The sequence below is a fragment of the Notolepis coatsorum genome (assembly GCF_963971535.1).
Source record: "Notolepis coatsorum genome assembly, chromosome: 15".
NCBI lineage: Eukaryota > Metazoa > Chordata > Actinopteri > Aulopiformes > Paralepididae > Notolepis > Notolepis coatsorum.
The window spans coordinates 28258927-28278425 of record NC_140179.1 but is presented as its reverse complement, the minus strand read 5'-3'; the positions used below and the strand labels follow the sequence as shown (position 1 = coordinate 28278425).

General features: G+C 45.8%; 1 protein-coding gene across 1 annotated transcript in view; it reads left to right on the top strand.

Moving 5' to 3' along the window:
- Positions 1 to 19499, top strand: part of flncb (filamin C, gamma b (actin binding protein 280)) — a gene marked incomplete at its 5' end in the record, with an annotated part of 155781 nt that overhangs the window by 60165 nt on the left and 76117 nt on the right. Inside the window, 9 exon segments of the mRNA XM_084330952.1 lie at positions 1932 to 2082; positions 4309 to 4427; positions 5456 to 5533; positions 5874 to 6036; positions 7303 to 7503; positions 11049 to 11174; positions 16618 to 16755; positions 17164 to 17290; positions 18355 to 18491. Of these exon segments, the coding sequence (XP_084187078.1) occupies positions 1932 to 2082; positions 4309 to 4427; positions 5456 to 5533; positions 5874 to 6036; positions 7303 to 7503; positions 11049 to 11174; positions 16618 to 16755; positions 17164 to 17290; positions 18355 to 18491 (1240 nt within the window).

Sequence of the window (19499 nt, the reverse complement as noted above, 5' to 3'; positions counted from 1 at the left end):
ATGATGGAATTCAAGTTCATGTATTGAAAGGCAGGCTATCATACATGCAGTGAGATTCATTGTTCTTGTATATGCTCTCGTATTATATTGTTTATATAGGCTACCCAATACTGACATCAAAATAGATTGTAGTATGCCTCTAGAAATCATATGCAGCAGGTAGAAAATTGACGGGAGATCCATCGCGATTTGGAATAAAATTGAGGAGAACTTTAATCCCTGGGGTATTAATCAAACAACACGGGAAAAGGCAGTCATATTCCAGCGCGGTCTTTATTAGCCGACAACAAAATAGATGCATCTAAAAATCATATAGCCAATCGAACACAACTAATAAAGGCATTCATATTACAGCACGGTTATAATGACACACAACCAACGCCAAACAGTGGTCAACGAACGGTCTTTATTAGTATTTTGAGCTGTCCAGGCAGAATTGCAGCAATGGTCTTAGGGAGCCGTTGATATCTGACATCACCGTTTACGAGTCCGCCTTTTATTAATCCCACAATACGCGATAGTGTCTTCTTGGTTCGACAGCAGTGAACAATCTTCGTGGAGTTTCTCAGGGTTCCGCTCGGGTCCGTCCATTATTTCACATCCCATGGGGGGTGTTTCCTCATTTTCATGACCATATATGGATAATCATGCACGAGCATTGACGGTAGAACAAAGTGGTATTCATCAACACGGAGGACCATAGAGCCTGCGTACGCACGTGTGATGAATGCCGACTTCCCTGTGCGTACGCTAGTTCTACATTCCGTGCTTACGTGTGGAAGTAGGTCAAGTTCTACGTCCACGTTGATGCATGAGGGCCCAGAAGTTTAACTTGAAACAAAATGAAGAATCACATGTACGTTCTGCGCTGTAGCGACGAGTGAGTTTGCCCAGAGGCAGTGGTGTAAGGTGTTCCTCTCCTCTGGGTTTGCTCCTAAAACAACACCCTCAGGGGTGTTAGGCTTATGTAAATAGTGTGTGTGTGTGTGTGTGTGTGTGTGCGTGCGTGCGTGTGTGTGTGTGTGTGTGTGTGTGTGTGTGTGTGTGTGTGTGTGTGTGTGTGTGTGTGTGTGTGTGTGCGTGTGTGCGTGTGTGTGTGTGCCTGCACGCGTGTGAGTCTTTCTCCACCTGTCTGGTACATCATAATGAGAGACAGGTGTCTGTTATGTGGGCAGCTCTTTAACAACAGACCTTTTGATGTGTCTGCCAGCTGCTGCAGATGCAACAACGTACTAGTAGTACATTCCCCTGTCTCTTCCTATTTCCTTAGGCACGCACACACACACACACACACGCACGCACACACACACACACACACACACACACACACACACACACACACACACACACACACACACACACACACACACACACACACACACACACACACACACACACACACACACACACACACACACACACACACACACACACGCACAAGCGCACACACACACATATTTCTTTGCCTTGAAAATTCCTCTGGGGGGGCCGGGGGGCAATTAAGCTGTCTGTTTCCATTGCTCATTTAATTCCCTGGCCATCAACCGGGGGAAACAAAAAGCATGTTGTGATTTTTGGACACGATTGGACGAGGAGCCTAATATGAACGGAGCTGCTCTTGATTATCCAGCCCCGGTTCTGTTGGGCCGCTTCCCGCCAAGCTGGTAATTTTTCGACGTGAGCTTTTGTAGGCGGATGTGTCTGCTCGTTAGCCCGAGTCCCCGTTTAACGGGCCCCTCTGATGTGGTTTCAACGTGAGAGACACTTCATTTAGCGCTGTTTTTTTACGACTGGGTTAGGAGAGTTCATTAAATAGGATGGTTCTCTCTCTCTTGTAAAAAACGATGTTCCGTGGTATTCTTGGTCATAACCTTGTCTCTTCCCCGCTGTGCCGCCCCCCCCCCCCCCCCCCCCCCCCCTTCCTATTTTAGGTGATCGCCCCCGAGGAGATCGTGGATCCCAACGTGGACGAGCACTCCGTCATGACCTATCTGTCTCAGTTCCCCAAAGCCAAGCTGAAGCCTGGTGCCCCGCTGCGCGCCAAGACCCTGCACCCCAAGATGGCCAAGGCCTATGGACCAGGTGGGGTCACGTCAAAACGCCATATATACACATGTGTTTGCTATATTGAATGTTTGCATGGTAAGGTATGTCCCGGGTTTCATGACTCAGGAGCCCCCATAAAGATACATTTACATAAAAAATACAAGTTTATCGACCTGAGAGTAAGGTTACCTTTACTTAAAGCAGCAACTTGTCAAGTTTTGACGTCAATATCAACATCTGCAGGATTTTTCAAAAGTCTTAAAAAGTATTGAATTCATAATTCTCAATTTAAGGCCTTAAAAGGTTCAAATTATTACATTTCATTTGCACAGAAAAATAAATTGGGTGGCAGCCCGGCTGTCGGGAGATGAAATAATATTAAATGTATGAAATGTATGAACAAAAAAATTATGTTTTTCTATTCAAGTCATTGTCTTTTGCGGGGCTACCGGGAGCTTGGTGCGTCTGGTGAGAGCTTGTATGGAACGTGCAAGAATAGAAATTGGCGCGCAAGTACAGCTATGGGTTTTTTGTTTTCTTTTGCTAGTATGGTCGTGCAATTGGTATTAAACTTTGCTCTACGTGGTATTAAAAAGGTCTTGAAAAGTCTTAAACTTAAACTGCAGATACCCTGTTATATTGAGTGTTTCCATGGTAACGACCCAGGGGATACATTTCTAAAATACGTATCAACTTGAGAATAAGGTTACTTTTCCTTAAAGCAGCAACTTGTTGACTTTTAAAGTCAATATCAATATATTGTTGTCAACTTCACTTTGATAGCTTGGTAAAATAACCTTCTAAAAGTAGGCCTTCATCAGGGGCCTTTTCTGCAGCCTCTACTACGCATCGCTAGAATTTGGTGTCTCAGGGCAGTGTTGTAGTCGAGTCACTAAATCTCGAGTCTCGAGTCCCCAGTGTTCGAGTCCGAGTGTAACAGAGTTTACTTGCAGTACCGCTACGTGCCACAGTCACTTCACAACACTTGAAGTCCATCGTGACTGGATATACTCGCGGTACGCGAGTATATCCATAGTCACGATGGACTTCAAGTGTTGTGAAGTGACTGTGGCACGTAGCGGTACTGCAAGTAAACTCACTCCCCCTTAAAAGGCATCCAGACACATTAGCAAGTAGTGAATTCACCTCTTGGTATAGTGGTCTGCGATGTCGCCCGCGGCGCGGGAGACCCGGGTTCGACTCCCACTCAGGGCATGTCAAATAAGACCGGTTTCACGAGTCCAAGTCCGAGTCACCAAAGAAGAGCCTGAGTCGAGTCCGAGTCGAGTCCCCATTACCCTACTCCGAGTCCGAGTCCAAGTCATCAAGGTTGAGTCCACTCCACTCTGGCAGTCAAAGAGCTGACATACAAATAAAAAGAAATGTCAACATAAATGACACAGTGGTCACCATTTTAATGGGAGTTTATTTACTTTGTGACACAAAAGACAAACAAATGCACTAGCCATCAATATCTTATGCCAAATGATTAGGACCTATTACAAAAAAAACTAAAAAACGAAATAAGGCATTTATCAATTCAAGTCTGAGTTAAATCTGCACCTTTCGAGTCTGAATGCAGTCGATGCTCGAGTCCGAGTCCAAGTCCGAGTCATCAGTGCTCAAGTCCAAGTCGAGTCACGAGTCCTGAAAATCAGTCCAGGAGACTTGAGTCCTGGACTGGAGTACTACAACACTGCCTCAGGGTCGTATTTGGAGGGAATCCTTCTGGATTGCTTGACGTCATTCAAACTGCATAGTACGACTTCACTTAAAGCAGCGTACCTAATCCGTATACGACTTTGGTTCCACCTGTCTTCTCTGCCATTTTGCTTTGTTACTTAGCTCACATGGAAACAAAGCCATGTGGTGAGGTGTAACGATGGCAACATCTCCGTTGCAACAGGAGCATGGGGGGAAATATGGTCTTACAGCGTTGCAATCGTTACACGCAGGTAGAGTGGTCTATATCTTTTTACTATAATTTGACCACAATTCTTATCCCCCTCCCCCCAACGATAGATTGAGGACGAAATTTGAGAAATTTAACACGTAGCTACTTTAATCCCTGAAAATGTACCTTTTTTATTTACTACATTATGTAGGGTTTTTATCTGACCGCAGCGGCATTCACGATCCCCCCCCAATGAAGGCGTTACGAAGACTGTGACAACAGTGTTTTAATGAATAAATCCATACACAGCCTACTTTTTTAATAATGTTTAATTGTATTTTGTCTTTTCTCATTCCCTTCTCTGCCAGGCATCGAGCCGCGTGGGAACATAGTGCTGAACCCGGCAGAGTTCCTGGTGGACACGGTGGAGGCCGGTCTGGGGGAGGTGCTGGTCTACGTGGAGGACCCCGAGGGACACACGGAGGAGGTGGGGCTCTCCAGAGTCTTCTTTATATAACATAAGATGTCTGTAGGACACTTTGATCCTTTAATAGGAACACACCGACATTGTGGGAAATGTGCTTACCGTCTTCTCCAGAGTGAGACAAGAAGATGGATATCAATTTCCTCTCTGTGCGTTCAGTAGAAAGCTATCCGGCTGCAAGCTAGCCTAACGTAGCACAAATAAGCGGATACGGCTAGCCTAGCTTAACACTTCGGGAGAGAGGTGTTTTTGGCCAACAGCTAGCCTAGCTGGTCCATATCTGCTTCCATTCATTTGTGCTAAGCTAGGCTAACTTGCAGCCGGATAACTTTCTACTGAACACACAGAGAGGGAATTGGTATCTATCTTCTTGTCTCACTCTGGAGAAGACGGTAAGCACATTTCCCATAATGTTGGGGTATTCCTTTAAAGTGTGGGCACCATGAGTGTATAGAGTTTTAGTACGGGACGCGCCCAATTGAGCCCCTCAACCCTTGTCCTGTATATACTCTGCTCTACCCACTTGGTTAAAGGGGACCACACGACCCCTGTTCCCTTCACTAAACTACTTCCCCCCCCTACTCTATAGTTATATGAATACCACATGTGAAAAATTTTTCATGTGATCCTGTGTTTTTACAAGAATTCTTTTTAGAACACAAAGCATTTGATTTACATGTTTTTCCGAGTTCAGTGTCATAGTACATCATGCGAAGGTATTCTGTGAGCATGTAATCATATAAATCACACGTGACGTTGTCCAATAACACGCTGGAAATGTAGGTGATAATAACTTGAAGGAACAAAAGGTTTTTCATGTGTGAAATTCACATGGCTTTTCTGGAAGCGACGGCTGTATCAATAGAATGACTGTAGTGTACTGTAGCTACTGTCACAAAAGGGTGAATTATAACTGAATTCTGATTCATCTCTCTACTCTCTCTCTCTCTCTCTCTCTCTCTCTCTCTCTCTCTCTCTCTCTCTCTCTCTCTCTCTCTCTCTCTCTCATTCATCCTCTCCACCATCCCCAGGCCAGAGTGATCCCCAACAACGACAAGAACAGGAGCTATTCCGTCGTCTACCTGCCCAAAGTGGAGGGTCTTCACAGGGTAAGCACACCGATAGCACATACGACTCGAGGTTCTGGATCTCATTTAAGATAAGAGCTTTATTGTCCCCGAGAGGGAATGGTATGTGTTGAACCCTCTAAATGAGTGATTCGCAGAGGAATGCCTTGCGTGTTGCCTCCCTACACGGTCAAGAATGGTCATTATGATCACAATCAAGATTCCCTCCAAAAGATTATAAACATGATGATGATGATGATGTATTTGTATATCTATCCACGACCCCCCATGAAACCATCTTGGGATCCCGCCCTCCAGGTTGAAAAGCACTGTTCTAGACAATCCTGACAGGGATCTCTGTTTTGTCTTCTCTCTTCCCCAGGTGAAGGTGCTGTTCGCTGGGCAGGACATCGACAGAAGTCCCTTCCTGGTGAACGTGTCCAAGGCCTTGGGCGACCCCAACAAGGTGCAGGCCAGAGGGCCGGGTCTGGAACCCACGGGCAACGTGGCGAACAAGCCCACCTACTTTGACATCTACACCGCAGGTAGCTTCAATGGACAACTCAACAAACCGGTGGTTCATAGTGTTTATAGTGTCTATATTCTGTAATTGTCATCTATCACACAGGATTTATTAGTAGTTTGCCAGTATGCTATATGCTATGCTAAAGAAATTAACTCATATCCCGACCATGATAAACTGTTAACTCAGTCACAGCTTTTTTAAATGTACATACATTCAGAAAAACGTGAGATGCTTGTTTTTCCCCGGCTCCTCAACCGTAGTAGATTTGTAAACATAGTACACAACTATGTACTATACATACATATAAATATAAAAAATACATATAAATATAAATTATAACTATGAACTAAATAAGCTATAAATAAACTATAAACTAGACATAATACACAACGTATATTCTATCTATACAAATTACCGTTGGGGATTAGTAGTCTGTAAGTCTCATTTTCACAGTAATGGAATGCAATATGCAGTTTACTCACGTACACAAGGATATTCGTGACCAGGATTCGGAGATGCATACAAACACCTCATCCTGACACCTAGCCTTTAAATTAGTGTCTTATTGCTACAGTAGGAAGGCTGAGAGGGAGACTATAGGAGTGAGAGGAGGAGAGGAGAAGGTTCTGGGTTGGGTTCCAGCCCAGGACCAGCAGGGGTCGTAGTATCTGGTTCCAGACGTGCAGCGTCTTGATAATCACACCGATCCATCTCTGTCCTGCCAGGCGCCGGTGCCGGAGACTATACTAATAGTCATTTAAGTGATATATTGTTTATACTGACATTTGTATGCATTGCTTATCTATAATAATCAGTCATATCAGTAATCTGTAACCATATCAACAATTTTCTGGTAATATCAGTAATCACTTTTTGATTCCTTCCTCTTCCTCCTCCTCTTCCTCCTCCTCCTCCTCCTCCTCCTCCTCCTCCTCCTCCTCCTCCTCCTCCTCCTCCTCCTCCTCCTCCTCTCTAATCTGAGTGAGTGTAATAATGAGATCTAACGACCCCCGACTGACCTACTTTAACTAAAGACCTAAAGTGTTTTTTTTTTATCTTTGTAAACTGTCTAGGCGTGGGTCTGGAACCTCCAGCGTGTCTGGGTCCAGACCTCATCTCGCCTCGTCCCGACGGGACAGTGTGCTCTGACTGTTCTCTGAGTGGTGGTGGTGGTGGTGGAGGATTTTATTGTGGCTGAAGCTGTGCCCTCATGGTCTTGGGCTGTGGTCGCGTGGCCTGCGTGCGGCGTTTTGATAATCACACCGATCCATCTCTGTCCTGCCAGGCGCCGGTGCCGGAGACGTGGGTGTGGTCATCGTGGACTCCCAGGGAAGGAGGGACACGGTGGAGATCGTTCTGGAGAACAAGGGGGACAGCATTTTCCGCTGCACCTACGGGCCGGTTCTGGAGGGGCCGCACACCGTCCACGTGACGTTCGCCGGCCAGCAGATTCCCAGAAGCCCGTTCACGGTCAACATCTCTGAGGGTATGTCGTCGCTCACCTGTATTCTTACTTAAAAAATATATATATATTTTATGATGGATATAGAGTACCTACAGTAGGCCTACGTACTACTACTGTGTGACTACGTCACAAATGCACTTTGAAATGGACCATATCTGGAATGCAGAGTCCAAACAGTCCAGACGTATCTTCAAACTTTGGCATATTCTCTAAAATAAATAATCTTTCATTTATGACTAAAAAAAAAAAAAAAAAAATAATATTATTAAATAAAAAAAGAGGCACATTTTATGCTAGCAGCTCATTTTAGCAAACGTGTTCGTGCTCAACAGTCTTTTTTGACATTAACATTTACATTTTCACAGATTTACAGACACCAAATATACATCAAATATCTTGTTGTTTTTCGGGTGGCCGGCTCGGTACTGTAGAGAGGTCAAAGCACTCTCCTACCACCGCAGAGACCCGGGTTCTGGTCGGGTACGAGTCCTGGTCGTTGCAATAGCGACTTCTGCTGGTCGGTCGTGGGGTGCCTGTTCAGCAGGATGTGACTGACAACTCCACATGTATCGGAGGAGGCGCGTGGTAGTCTACACCCTCCCCAGACCGACTAGAGGAGGTGTGTGGTAGTCTACACCCTCCCCAGACTGACTAGAGGAGGTGTGTGGTAGTCTACACCCTCCCCAGACTGACTAGAGGAGACATGTGGTAGTCTACACCCTCCCCAGACCGACTAGAGGAGGCGTGTGGTAGTCTACACCCTCCCCAGACTGACTAGAGGAGGTGTGTGGTAGTCTACACCCTCCCCAGGCCGACTAGAGGAGACATGTGGTAGTCTACACCCTCCCCAGACCGACTAGAGGAGGTGTGTGGTAGTCTACACCCTCCCCAGACTGACTAGAGGAGACATGTGGTAGTCTACACCCTCCCCAGACTGACTAGAGGAGACATGTGGTAGTCTACACCCTCCCCAGACTGACTAGAGGAGACATGTGGTAGTCTACACCCTCCCCAGACTGACTAGAGGAGACATGTGGTAGTCTACACCCTCCCCAGACTGACTAGAGGAGACATGTGGTAGTCTACACCCTCCCCAGACTGACTAGAGGAGACATGTGGTAGTCTACACCCTCCCCAGACTGACTAGAGGAGACATGTGGTAGTCTACACCCTCCCCAGACTGACTAGAGGAGACATGTGGTAGTCTACACCCTCCCCAGACCGACTAGAGGAGGTGTGTGGTAGTCTACACACCCTCCCCAGACCGACTAGAGGAGGTGTGTGGTAGTCTACACACCCTCCCCAGACTGACTAGAGGAGACATGTGGTAGTCTACACCCTCCCCAGACCGACTAGAGGAGGCGTGTGGTAGTCTACACCCTCCCCAGACCGACTAGAGGAGGTGTGTGGTAGTCTACACACCCTCCCCAGACCGACTAGAGGAGGCGTGTGGTAGTCTACACCCTCCCCAGACCGACTAGAGGAGGTGTGTGGTAGTCTACACACCCTCCCCAGACCGACTAGAGGAGGTGTGTGGTAGTCTACACCCTCCCCAGACTGACTAGAGGAGACATGTGGTAGTCTACACCCTCCCCAGACCGACTAGAGGAGGTGTGTGGTAGTCTACACACCCTCCCCAGACTGACTAGAGGAGACATGTGGTAGTCTACACCCTCCCCAGACCGACTAGAGGAGGTGTGTGGTAGTCTACACCCTCCCCAGACTGACTAGAGGAGACATGTGGTAGTCTACACCCTCCCCAGACTGACTAGAGGAGACATGTGGTAGTCTACACCCTCCCCAGACCGACTAGAGGAGGCGTGTGGTAGTCTACACCCTCCCCAGACCGACTAGAGGAGGTGTGTGGTAGTCTACACCCTCCCCAGACTGACTAGAGGAGGCGTGTGGTAGTCTACACACCCTCCCCAGGCCGACCAGGTGGGAATTGTTAGGAAAAATGTGAAAGGGCAACTTTTTTCTTTTTCTTTTTTTAAACAATCAGTGCTACAAGAATGCAGCTGTTGATAACTGCAAAAGACAAATGAGCATGACATTTTTCCATAGAGAATAGTTGTTGTTTTTTGGTTGTTTCTTTGGTGGATGTACAATATCAAGCCCAAATACTAATAGTCATGTAAGTGATATATTGTTTATACTGACATTTGTATGCATTGCTTATCTATAATCAGTCATATCAGTAATCTGTAACCATATCAACAATTTTCTGTTAATCAGTAATCAGTAATCACTTTTTGATTCCTTCCTCCTCCTCCTCCTCCTCCTCCTCCTCCTCCTCCTCCTCCTCCTCCTCCTCCTCCTCCTCCTCCTCCTCCTCCTCCTTCTCCTCTCTAATCTGAGTGAGTGTAATAATGAGATCTAATGCCCCCAGACTGACCTACTTTAACTAAAGACCTAAAGTGTTTTTTTGATCTTTGTAAACTGTCTAGGCGTGGGTCTGGAACCTCCAGCGTGTCTGGGTCCAGACCTCATCTCGCCTCGTCCCGACGGGACAGTGTGCTCTGCCTGTTCTCTGAGTGGTGGTGGTGGTGGTGGAGGATTTTATTGTGGCTGAAGCTGTGCCCTCATGGTTTTGGGCTGTGGTCGCGTGGCCTTCAGGTGCTCTACTTGTCTGGTGGTACGGTGGTCTGAGGGTCTAGAGTTTGTTCCCCCCCACCCCCCCCTGTACACCAGGGATTGGCTCAATTAACTTTCAATTCAATCCAATCAAATTATTTTCCATAATTGCGTCGAATGGACCAATGGTACAGTGCTACAGAGTTATCTCAAGATACTGTATAGCAGGTGAAGTGTGTTAATGCTGGACACAAGCTAGCTGCTAATGCGTATAATAAATGACAGTATAAAAAGTTACAATATCAGTATAATATCAATAAAATAAAGAATTGGGGCACAAGAAGATTGTGGTTCTCTGTGCTTCCTCGCCTTGGTGTTGTTAGACATGAGCCTCTTTGGGAAGGCTGTTACATCCAACCCTGCCTCTGGAAGGCTGTTTACATCCAATCCTGCCTCTGGGAAGGTTGTTACATCCAATCCTGCCTCTGGAAGGCTGTTACATCCAATCCTGCCTCTGGGAAGGCTGTTACATCCAACCCTGCCTCTGGAAGGCTGTTTACATCCAATCCTGCCTCTGGGAAGGCTGTTACATCCAACCCTGCCTCTGGGAAGGCTGTTACATCCAACCCTGCCTCTGGAAGGCTGTTTACATCCAATCCTGCCTCTGGGAAGGCTGTTACATCCAACCCTGCCTCTGGGAAGGCTGTTACATCCAACCCTGCCTCTGGAAGGCTGTTTACATCCAATCCTGCCTCTGGGAAGGTTGTTACATCCAACCCAAATGAGAGTAAACCGTCCGGCCAATGAGCCATAGTGAATCACATAGCGTGTTACAGTTTTTGATTGAAAATCAGAATCGATTGAATTGAGAGGGAATTGACGCCAAACCCCGCTGCGTTCCATTCCCCCAAAGTTGGACGCCCCGACACAGCCCCGTCCTCCTCGTGCCGTACGTACGTGTGTTTGTGTCATCACGCCTGTTGTTCCTCCAGCTCCACAGAGGGCGCTGCCGCGCAGCTCTCCGGTGCAGGTAGTCCCCCAGTCCACACGCACCCCGCCCACCACAGACAAGACCAAGAGAGCCCCCCCTGCAACGCCGCCCAAACCCAGGCGACCAAGTTAGTACAGGCCTGGGCTGGGGCGGGTGGGGGGTCAGTGACTGGAGCCTGCTTGCGCTAGCCTGGTCAGCCCCCCCCCGGGCCCACACCCCCCAGCTTCCCCTCTACCTCAACTCAAAACCATCCTTCGCTTCAGATCCCCTTTCCTCCCAGAAGGGGCTTACAGCTTTATAGCATGTGCTGGCGCTTAGCCCTCTGTGGCTCCATTCTTCTCTTCAACTCAGAGAGAGAGAGCGAGAGCGAGAGAGAGAGAAGAGTGAGTGTGTGTGCAAGTGTGTGTCTAAGAGCAGTCCCCCCTCATGTTAAAGGAACACGCCAGCATTATGGGAAATGTGCTTGCTGTCTTCTCCAGAGTCAGAGACTAAGATAGATACAGATTTCCTCTCTGTGTGTTCAGTAGAAAGCTATCCCACTGCAAGCTAGCCTTACTTGGCACAAATGAATGGACGCGGATACAGACCAGCTAGCCTAGCTGTAAACCAAAAACACCTCTCCCAGACTTTTAACCCAGGCTAGTGGTGCATATCCACTTTCATTCATTTGTGCTAAGCTAGGCTAGCTTGCAGCCGGATAGTTTTCTACTCAATGCGCAGGAAATTGGTATCTATCTTCTTGTCTGACTCTTGAGAAGACGGTAAGCGCATTTCCCATAATTTTGACGTGTTCCTTTAACATCCAGAGGCAGTGTTAGTTGGTTGGCATAGACGGTCACCTTTATAGTCGCTCAGCAGCACAGAGATGATCAAACAACCATACACTCTACTACGATGTAGTCAGAATTGACCCATCTCAAACCCTGCACTCCAATCGCAACTTTGACATGACTCGTCAGAGGGGAAGTGACGGTTGCGATTGGACGATCGAGGGCGGGTTTGAGATATTTCAATTGCCTCAGGACCATTACAAAAGGAGAACGGCAAGCAATTTTTATCCACAAACACTTGATGCTGGTATATATTCACACGTATAACATGATAGTGTGGATTCATCTGCGATTATCTGAACTACTATTTCTATCTGAACTAATGAGTGGAAAATAACACGGTTAACAAAACCTAAAATAACAGTTTTCAGATAACTCAAAATGATTACTCCTAATTTTTCACTCAATAATCCCCCCCCCCCCCCTACTGTAAAGAAAAGATGGTTTCTAAATAACCTCATGCCATCTCTTTGATTTGACGAGAGAGCGAACGTCACTGTGACCCTCCTTTCTAAATGTGGGCGGGTTCTACACACCTGGGCCTTCTTCTTCTTCATCATTACCATCATCATCCTCGTCGTTCTCATTAATCCGCATCATCCTTGTTTTCCCCTCAGAGCAAAGCAATCGATCCCCGCTGACGTACATTTCCTCCCAAGCTGCTTCGTAACCCTATATCTACATGACAATCTAACCATCAGCCGTACTCTGTCTCTGAGGATAACTCTGTTTTACATGCATGATGGGAAGAGGGGTTTGTCAAAGTTCCAGGCTCGCATGTAGCGATTATTAATTGAACATGCCGATCGCCAGACAGATGGATCTCTGTAATTGTACATTATACGTAGATTCCTGTTTTTTTTGCGCAACTTGAAACCAGGAAATGGTTATTAAAAACTGTTTTTATGAGGTGGAAACCCTAAAACCCAAAGGTCACTCTGTTAATTTACAAGTTAAATACTGCTTCATGATCTTGGAGACCTTTGGGTTTTTATGTTGCACTATACAGTTATTGTGGCTGTCCAGGTCTTTGGCCAGAGGCTATATGGCCGTAGAGGAAACCCAGAACTAATTGGGGGCTGGCAGTGCCAAGCTCTATCACTTCATTCACCAGCCATTTGCGGTTTTCACTTCCTGTGTTGCACCTAGCCCCTAGTCACCTAACCACTAGTCACCTACCTGCTAGTCAACCAGTGAACTTGGCTTATGTTTCTACTTTTTAGGCAACAAGGACACAGTATCTAGAAAGGGATATACTGTATTAGGTCCGTCCATCTTTTATATAAAACGGCAAGCCACTTGACAAAATGGTGAATAAGGAAGTGAAAAGAAAACTGCATTCCAAGTGAAATGGGCGTGGCTACATAAAGTGTATAGGCTACAAGAGATGTCAATAATTTCCTTTGTGTCATAAACTGCAATTAAGGAGGTTATACCACGGATAAAGAATTGAGAGGTGTGAAGGTTGGTTGAAGGAATATTCATTAACACATCCCACGCCGGAAACGGCTTACGACGTGTTTCAAGTTCATGCGAATTCTGCCATTCCACGGCGTACAACGTTATTGAGATCATATTTAATTTTTTCGCCATGTTATTCATAATTCCCTCACGGAGCCTGGTCTGATGCAGTGGGAGCATGCACAACTCTGCAACGCTTCAATACTGCCACCTGGTGGATGATCGGCAAGTTGCAACCGGAAGTGGATCTCTTGTGATCCCGGTGCATCTGACAAATGCGTCCGGCACTCGCATATTGTTGCGTGACTGTAGACACACGTCCGTGTGTAGCGATCGCTGCCATAACGTAATAATCTATACGATTTGGGCGTTTATTATGATGATACAAACCGGAAATGGATTTAGGAGATCACCGTCAAATAAGTGGGATCTTTCTCCTCCAGTCTCATCGGCGAACGGTAAGAGGACGCTGACGTTACTTTCAGCCTGTTTGTTTATTATTATCAATGCAAACCGCTCTGATCAATATATCACCCATACTACATAAAGCATTTACTGACTATCACGGAATTATAAACGACCCCCTGCCCGTTCATCCGCGCATGATAAGTCATAACGTTTAGGATCATGTACAGTTGAAATCTTTAATATAGCGTGGATCGCAACAAACGGCAGTTGATATGTGTTTATGCCTATATCTCACGTTCTAGGAATTACTGCAGAAAACGATAAAAACATATTTATATTCTAGACGGTATTTTCGTATGAATGAAAAAGTATAACGTTCCCACATCCTGAACGATAGATAATCGATGTTGAATGGGCCATAGTAATGTCAATTTAGCAATACAATTTAAAAAGTTATAACCCTGCAAAGAAGGGGAACATCTCCATAGACTTAAAGTGGTGGCAGAGAGTGGTATAAGATGCTCAAATTGCGTGGCAGGGAATGTGTTAACAACTCAAAAGGTTAAATAAATATTGGGACATGTAGCATGACTCATACAGTACAACTGACAGACAAGCTTACTGTTGGTGTACAGACATGGTGTATAATATATAGCAACCCTCCAATAATGTGACTAATATTACAGTACCACGGGTTGTAATGATAGCATTCATGCTCTGGTTAGGACTTTAATCAAAGAGACATAATTACATTAAGATGTATACATAGTCAGGTCATCCCGTAATCACAGTATTCCCCTAGTCATGTTAAGATTGTCAGGTGGCGTAGCGGAGATTGCGCTCGTCACCAACGCAGGAGACGCTGTGTTCGAGCCCAGCTCTCGGCGTTGCTACCAGCTTGGCTGGCCGTTCATATTAATACAATTGGCAGTATTAGGGGGTGGGGAAGCTGGCGGGTGGGAATCTGGCATTGTGGACAGTGACGCCTACAGGTCAGGTCTCGGCGCTTGCTAAGCGGGGCAGGACTTGGTGGAGATAGCATGCCCTCCAACGCGTTACACTTCACCAATGAGAGTCCTCGCTGCCAAGTGGAAAGAGCGTCACTGGCTTGACGGCGCACGTCTCGGAGGAAGCGTGCGTTCGACATCAGGACACCCTTGTACCGACTCGTGGGAGAACATGTGTACAACAACCAGGTAGGGGAGGGGGGGAATTGGCACAACGACTAATTGGGACGGGGAGAAAATCAGAGAAAAATAGGAGAAAGAGAAGGAAAGAAAAAAAAAAGAAAAAAAAAGAAAGAAATTGTCATACTGCTGTGCATGTAGGTCTAATAGACCCTCTAGATCTAATTATACCTCAATTAACAGGCTCTCCTCCACTTGATTACCCCTACACTGTCTAATTATTCAGTTCCTTTCAGTACGAGGTCTAATTAAAGTATTTTAATGACTTTACTTTTGTTCAAGGAGCAATGCTATTCGAAAAGCTTATAATTAAACTCATCGCAAGCTATTCTAAAAAAGGTTTTACCGTCAAACAAGAGCTCATCGTTTCACACAGTGGCATTACTTTGGGGTGCAAAATAAATACGACATTAAACATCAAAGAGATAACCGAGGAATGTCTCGTGTTTTAGTTTTTTATTGAGATATCGGAAGCAGAGGATGTCGACTGCGTGTCTGCTTCCCGAATGTCCAAAAGCCAGAACATTCATGCGATTGCTTTTTGCCTGAAAAATACTCTTTATTAATGTAGTCTTTTTGACTGAAAAGACTCTTTATTAACGTAGTCTTTTTGACTGAAAATACTCTTTATTAACGTGGTATTTTTGACTGAAAATACTCTTTATTAACGTGGTCTTTTTCCACCTCTTGCCAGAGCTCCTCTTCCTTCCCACGTTCTCATTCTTCCCATCTGTTCAAGCCCTAAACGTCCAAGCCTCCTCGCTCTCTTTTGTCTCACTGTTTTTCTCTTTCTTATTTTCCGTACCATTAACGCATTGTTTTTCATCATTTCTGTCCCGTCTCCCCCCTGCTGCATCTACCCGGCGACAGTGGCAGAGTGTGCTTCTTGTGGCGCTGTCCCATCGACTAACAGCGACGCCGCTGCAGCTGTGTGTGTGTGTGTGTGTGTGTGTGTGTGTGTGTGTGTGTGTGTGTGTGTGTGTGTGTGTGTGTGTGTGTGTGTGTGTGTGTGTGTGTGTGTGTGTGTGTGTGTGTGTGTGTGTGTGTGTGTGTGTGTGTGTGTGTGTGAGTGTGACTGTCTGGGAGAGTGCCAAATGTGTTACTGTGTACTAGGGCTGAGCCCAAACGTTCGAACCTTCGTTCGTTATATTGGCATTCGAATTATAAATCAACATTCAAATTATTTATTTTTAATAAAAATAAAAAATAAATTTATATTTTTTCTGTTTAAACCAATGGGTTTTTTCTTCACAGTTGCAGATAAAGATTAGGCTACACTAATGTTATAGTATTAAAAGAAACGGATGAGTTATATTCATTAAAGAAAGTTGATTTAATTGATTTAGTTGGGCTGGGGCTTCTCCCTGGGCTGGGTCTGGTCTGGAAAGTTGATTTAATAAACAAAAAAGACTAAATTAATCAGATGAATCACTTTATTCAAATTGAGGATTTAGTTTGAGGATATATAAAAAAAATTAAATTAAAATTAAATTTGAAAATGAAAAATTGTAAATCTTTTTGAATAATAAAAAAAAAATGTAAGCGAAGGTTCGAACGTTCGTTCGAAAAACCCTGACAAAGTTCGAATCCCAAAAACAGGCTTCGGGGACAGCCTTACTGTGTACCCTTCCAGTCTAACCTAATTTCTTTATTCCCTTCAACCTTCTTGGCTGTGCCCCCTCAGCCTGCAACCCCAACGCCTGCAGGGCCTCCGGCAGAGGTCTCCAGCCCAAGGGGGTGCGGGTGAAGGAGGTGGCCGACTTCAAGGTCTACACCAAGGGAGCCGGCAGCGGGGAGCTCAAGGTCACCGTGAAGGGCCCAAGTGAGTGGGGGAAAAGAGTAATATCTTTTTCTTATTTTTTTGCTAGCGGAACGCGTCCCTAGAGCCTTTGTGTCCGTGATTGGAATTCTTATATGTTCGAAATGGCTCCCAAGGCTCTCCGATGATTTAGAGGAACTGTGGGTCCTCCCAAGGTTGATACACACACACACACACACACACACACACACACACACACACACACACACACACACACACACACACACACACACACACACACACACACACACACACACACACACACACACACACACACACACGCGTTGCTCCATAACAGTAACATGACCCTAACAGTTGTAAATATGGCTTTAGGCCGACTACTATTATGTTAAAGTGGTATTTATTGAGCGTGCGTCTGGAGAATAACGAGGTCTGATGTTCTCGTCTCAGAGGGCCTGGATGAGCCGGTGAAGGTGTGTGAGACCGGGGAGGACCTGTACGAGTGCGACTACTATCCCATAATGACCGGCAAATACATCATCACAATCACATGGGGAGGACATAGCATTCCACGCAGGTGAGCCCCCCCCCCACACACACACCTATCATAACTTGACGTAATGGACTATTGAGTTCAAAGAGTGCAAGTCAGCCGTGGCAGATTTATATAAGACAGGACCATCAATTGACACAATGACTTTTGTCTGTTTGTTTTTGTATAAAACGTAGGTATCCACTATGTGAAAGAGTCATTAGTAATCTTAAGAACATTCCGCGCTGCAGTAAACAACATGTTTTCTGGTATCCCGTTCTCACCCTATCCAATCAGGAGAGAGAACTCCACACTGCAAAAATGGTCTGACAAAAATAAGAAATAAAAACTAGTGTGTCCTAATGTGTCCTTGAAACAAGTAAAAATAAATCTACCAGTGCGGTAAGCAAACTTGGCTTGGCAAGATATCTTGGAATAAGTAATACTATCTAGGGTTCTCTCTCCTGATTGGATAAAGTGGGAATGGGATACCAGAACATTTATTTTGTGTTTACTGCAGAGCAGGAGGGACTGGGAGACCCATGTTACTGACCAGACACTATATCAGTGATGGCTGTTTACTGCAGAGTGGAGGGACTGGGAGACCCATGTTACTGACCAGACACTATATCAGTGATGGCTGTTTACTGCAGAGTGGAGGGACTGGGAGACCCATGTTACTGACCAGACACTCTATATCAGTGATGGCTGTTTACTGCAGAGTGGAGGGACTGGGAGACCCATGTTACTGACCAGACACTCTATATCAGTGATGGCTGTTTACTGCAGAGTGGAGGGACTGGGAGACCCATGTTACTGACCAGACACTCTATATCAGCGATGGCTGTCGGAATCTAGAGCCATTTAACACATATTTAACAAAGACATACCACTTACAGTACATTACCTTTAATAATAAATCAATGTTCAGTATAGAATTTTGGAATGAAAACCCTTCATACTGTATACGGCGTCTTGCTGTTAGTCAGTGGTTGCCCTGCGTGGATTGTTATAACCTGGTATTATAATATGCATATATGTATATGTGATAAATAAACCTCTTGAATCTTGAATAACCTAAAAGACTTGAACCTTCTGTTTGGTCGCAGCCCGTTCGAGGTGCAGATCAGCGAGGAGGCGGGGCCTCAGAAGGTCCGGGCGTGGGGGCCGGGTCTGGAGACGGGCATGGTGGGGAAGAGCGCCGACTTCGTGGTGGAGGCCATCGGCACGGAGGTGGGAACTCTGGGTAAGTCTGAGGGGGGGAAGGGGGGGGGGGGGACATAGCGGCATAGTCCTTTACAGGAGATTTGTTTTATTGCCCTGTGGTGGAAAATATCCGAAGCTGAATAACTTACTCAGTCAGAAGAGACCTGGTTAATACAGTTTATTAACTCAGTCGAAGTATCAATACAAAAATAGTCAGAGAATGGCTGGATGACTCTCGACGAGGTGACAGGTGACTAGCTGGATTGAGAGAACCCCCACTGAATGAGGAACATATGTATACCTACAAAACTGAGAGGGGTGGGGGCCATAGGTATAAGGGTGTCATGACATTTTGGGGAAAGGTGGGGGAGGGTTTATTGGGGTTAAGAATGAGGGATGAGGGTAGGAAGGGAAGATGGGTGAGGGAGATCAGAGAGAGGGGGGGGGGGGGGGGGGGATTTATCTCCCACAGCCCTGAAAGCCAAGGTCATTTAGCTGAACGCTTTTATCCAAATCGACGTACAGATTGTGAACAATAGGTCACCAGGAGGGGGACATCTCTGGCAGCTACGGGTCAGCGGCGTTGTTCGTCAAATAGTGTCGATCTTGAGTGTTACACTCTGAGTGCATAGTAGTATTAGCACGATAGGTAGTCAAGTCAAGTCACGTCAAGTAATTTATTTATATAGCATGTTTAAAAACTCAAGAGCCAACCAAAGTGCTGTACAATCAAAGCATAAGATCAATGTCATAATATAAAATACACAAATACAAAAAGAAGGCACAACAGGAAAGGACAGTATTCAGAGAATAGGACAACAGTAGGCCAACAAGCGGATAGGGAAGCACAAAGTACAGTACAGCACACAGGGGACAGAGGAGCACAAGAAGAGATACAAGAGGGAGGGGGCAGGATAACATTGCATGGGAGTGTGTGAGTTACGGTAGGGTGTGGGAGAATCAGGGTTTATTGAAGGCTAGGGAATAAAAGTGGGTTTCTAGACGGGCCTTAAATGTCTCCAGCGAGGGGGGCAGATCGGATCTCCAG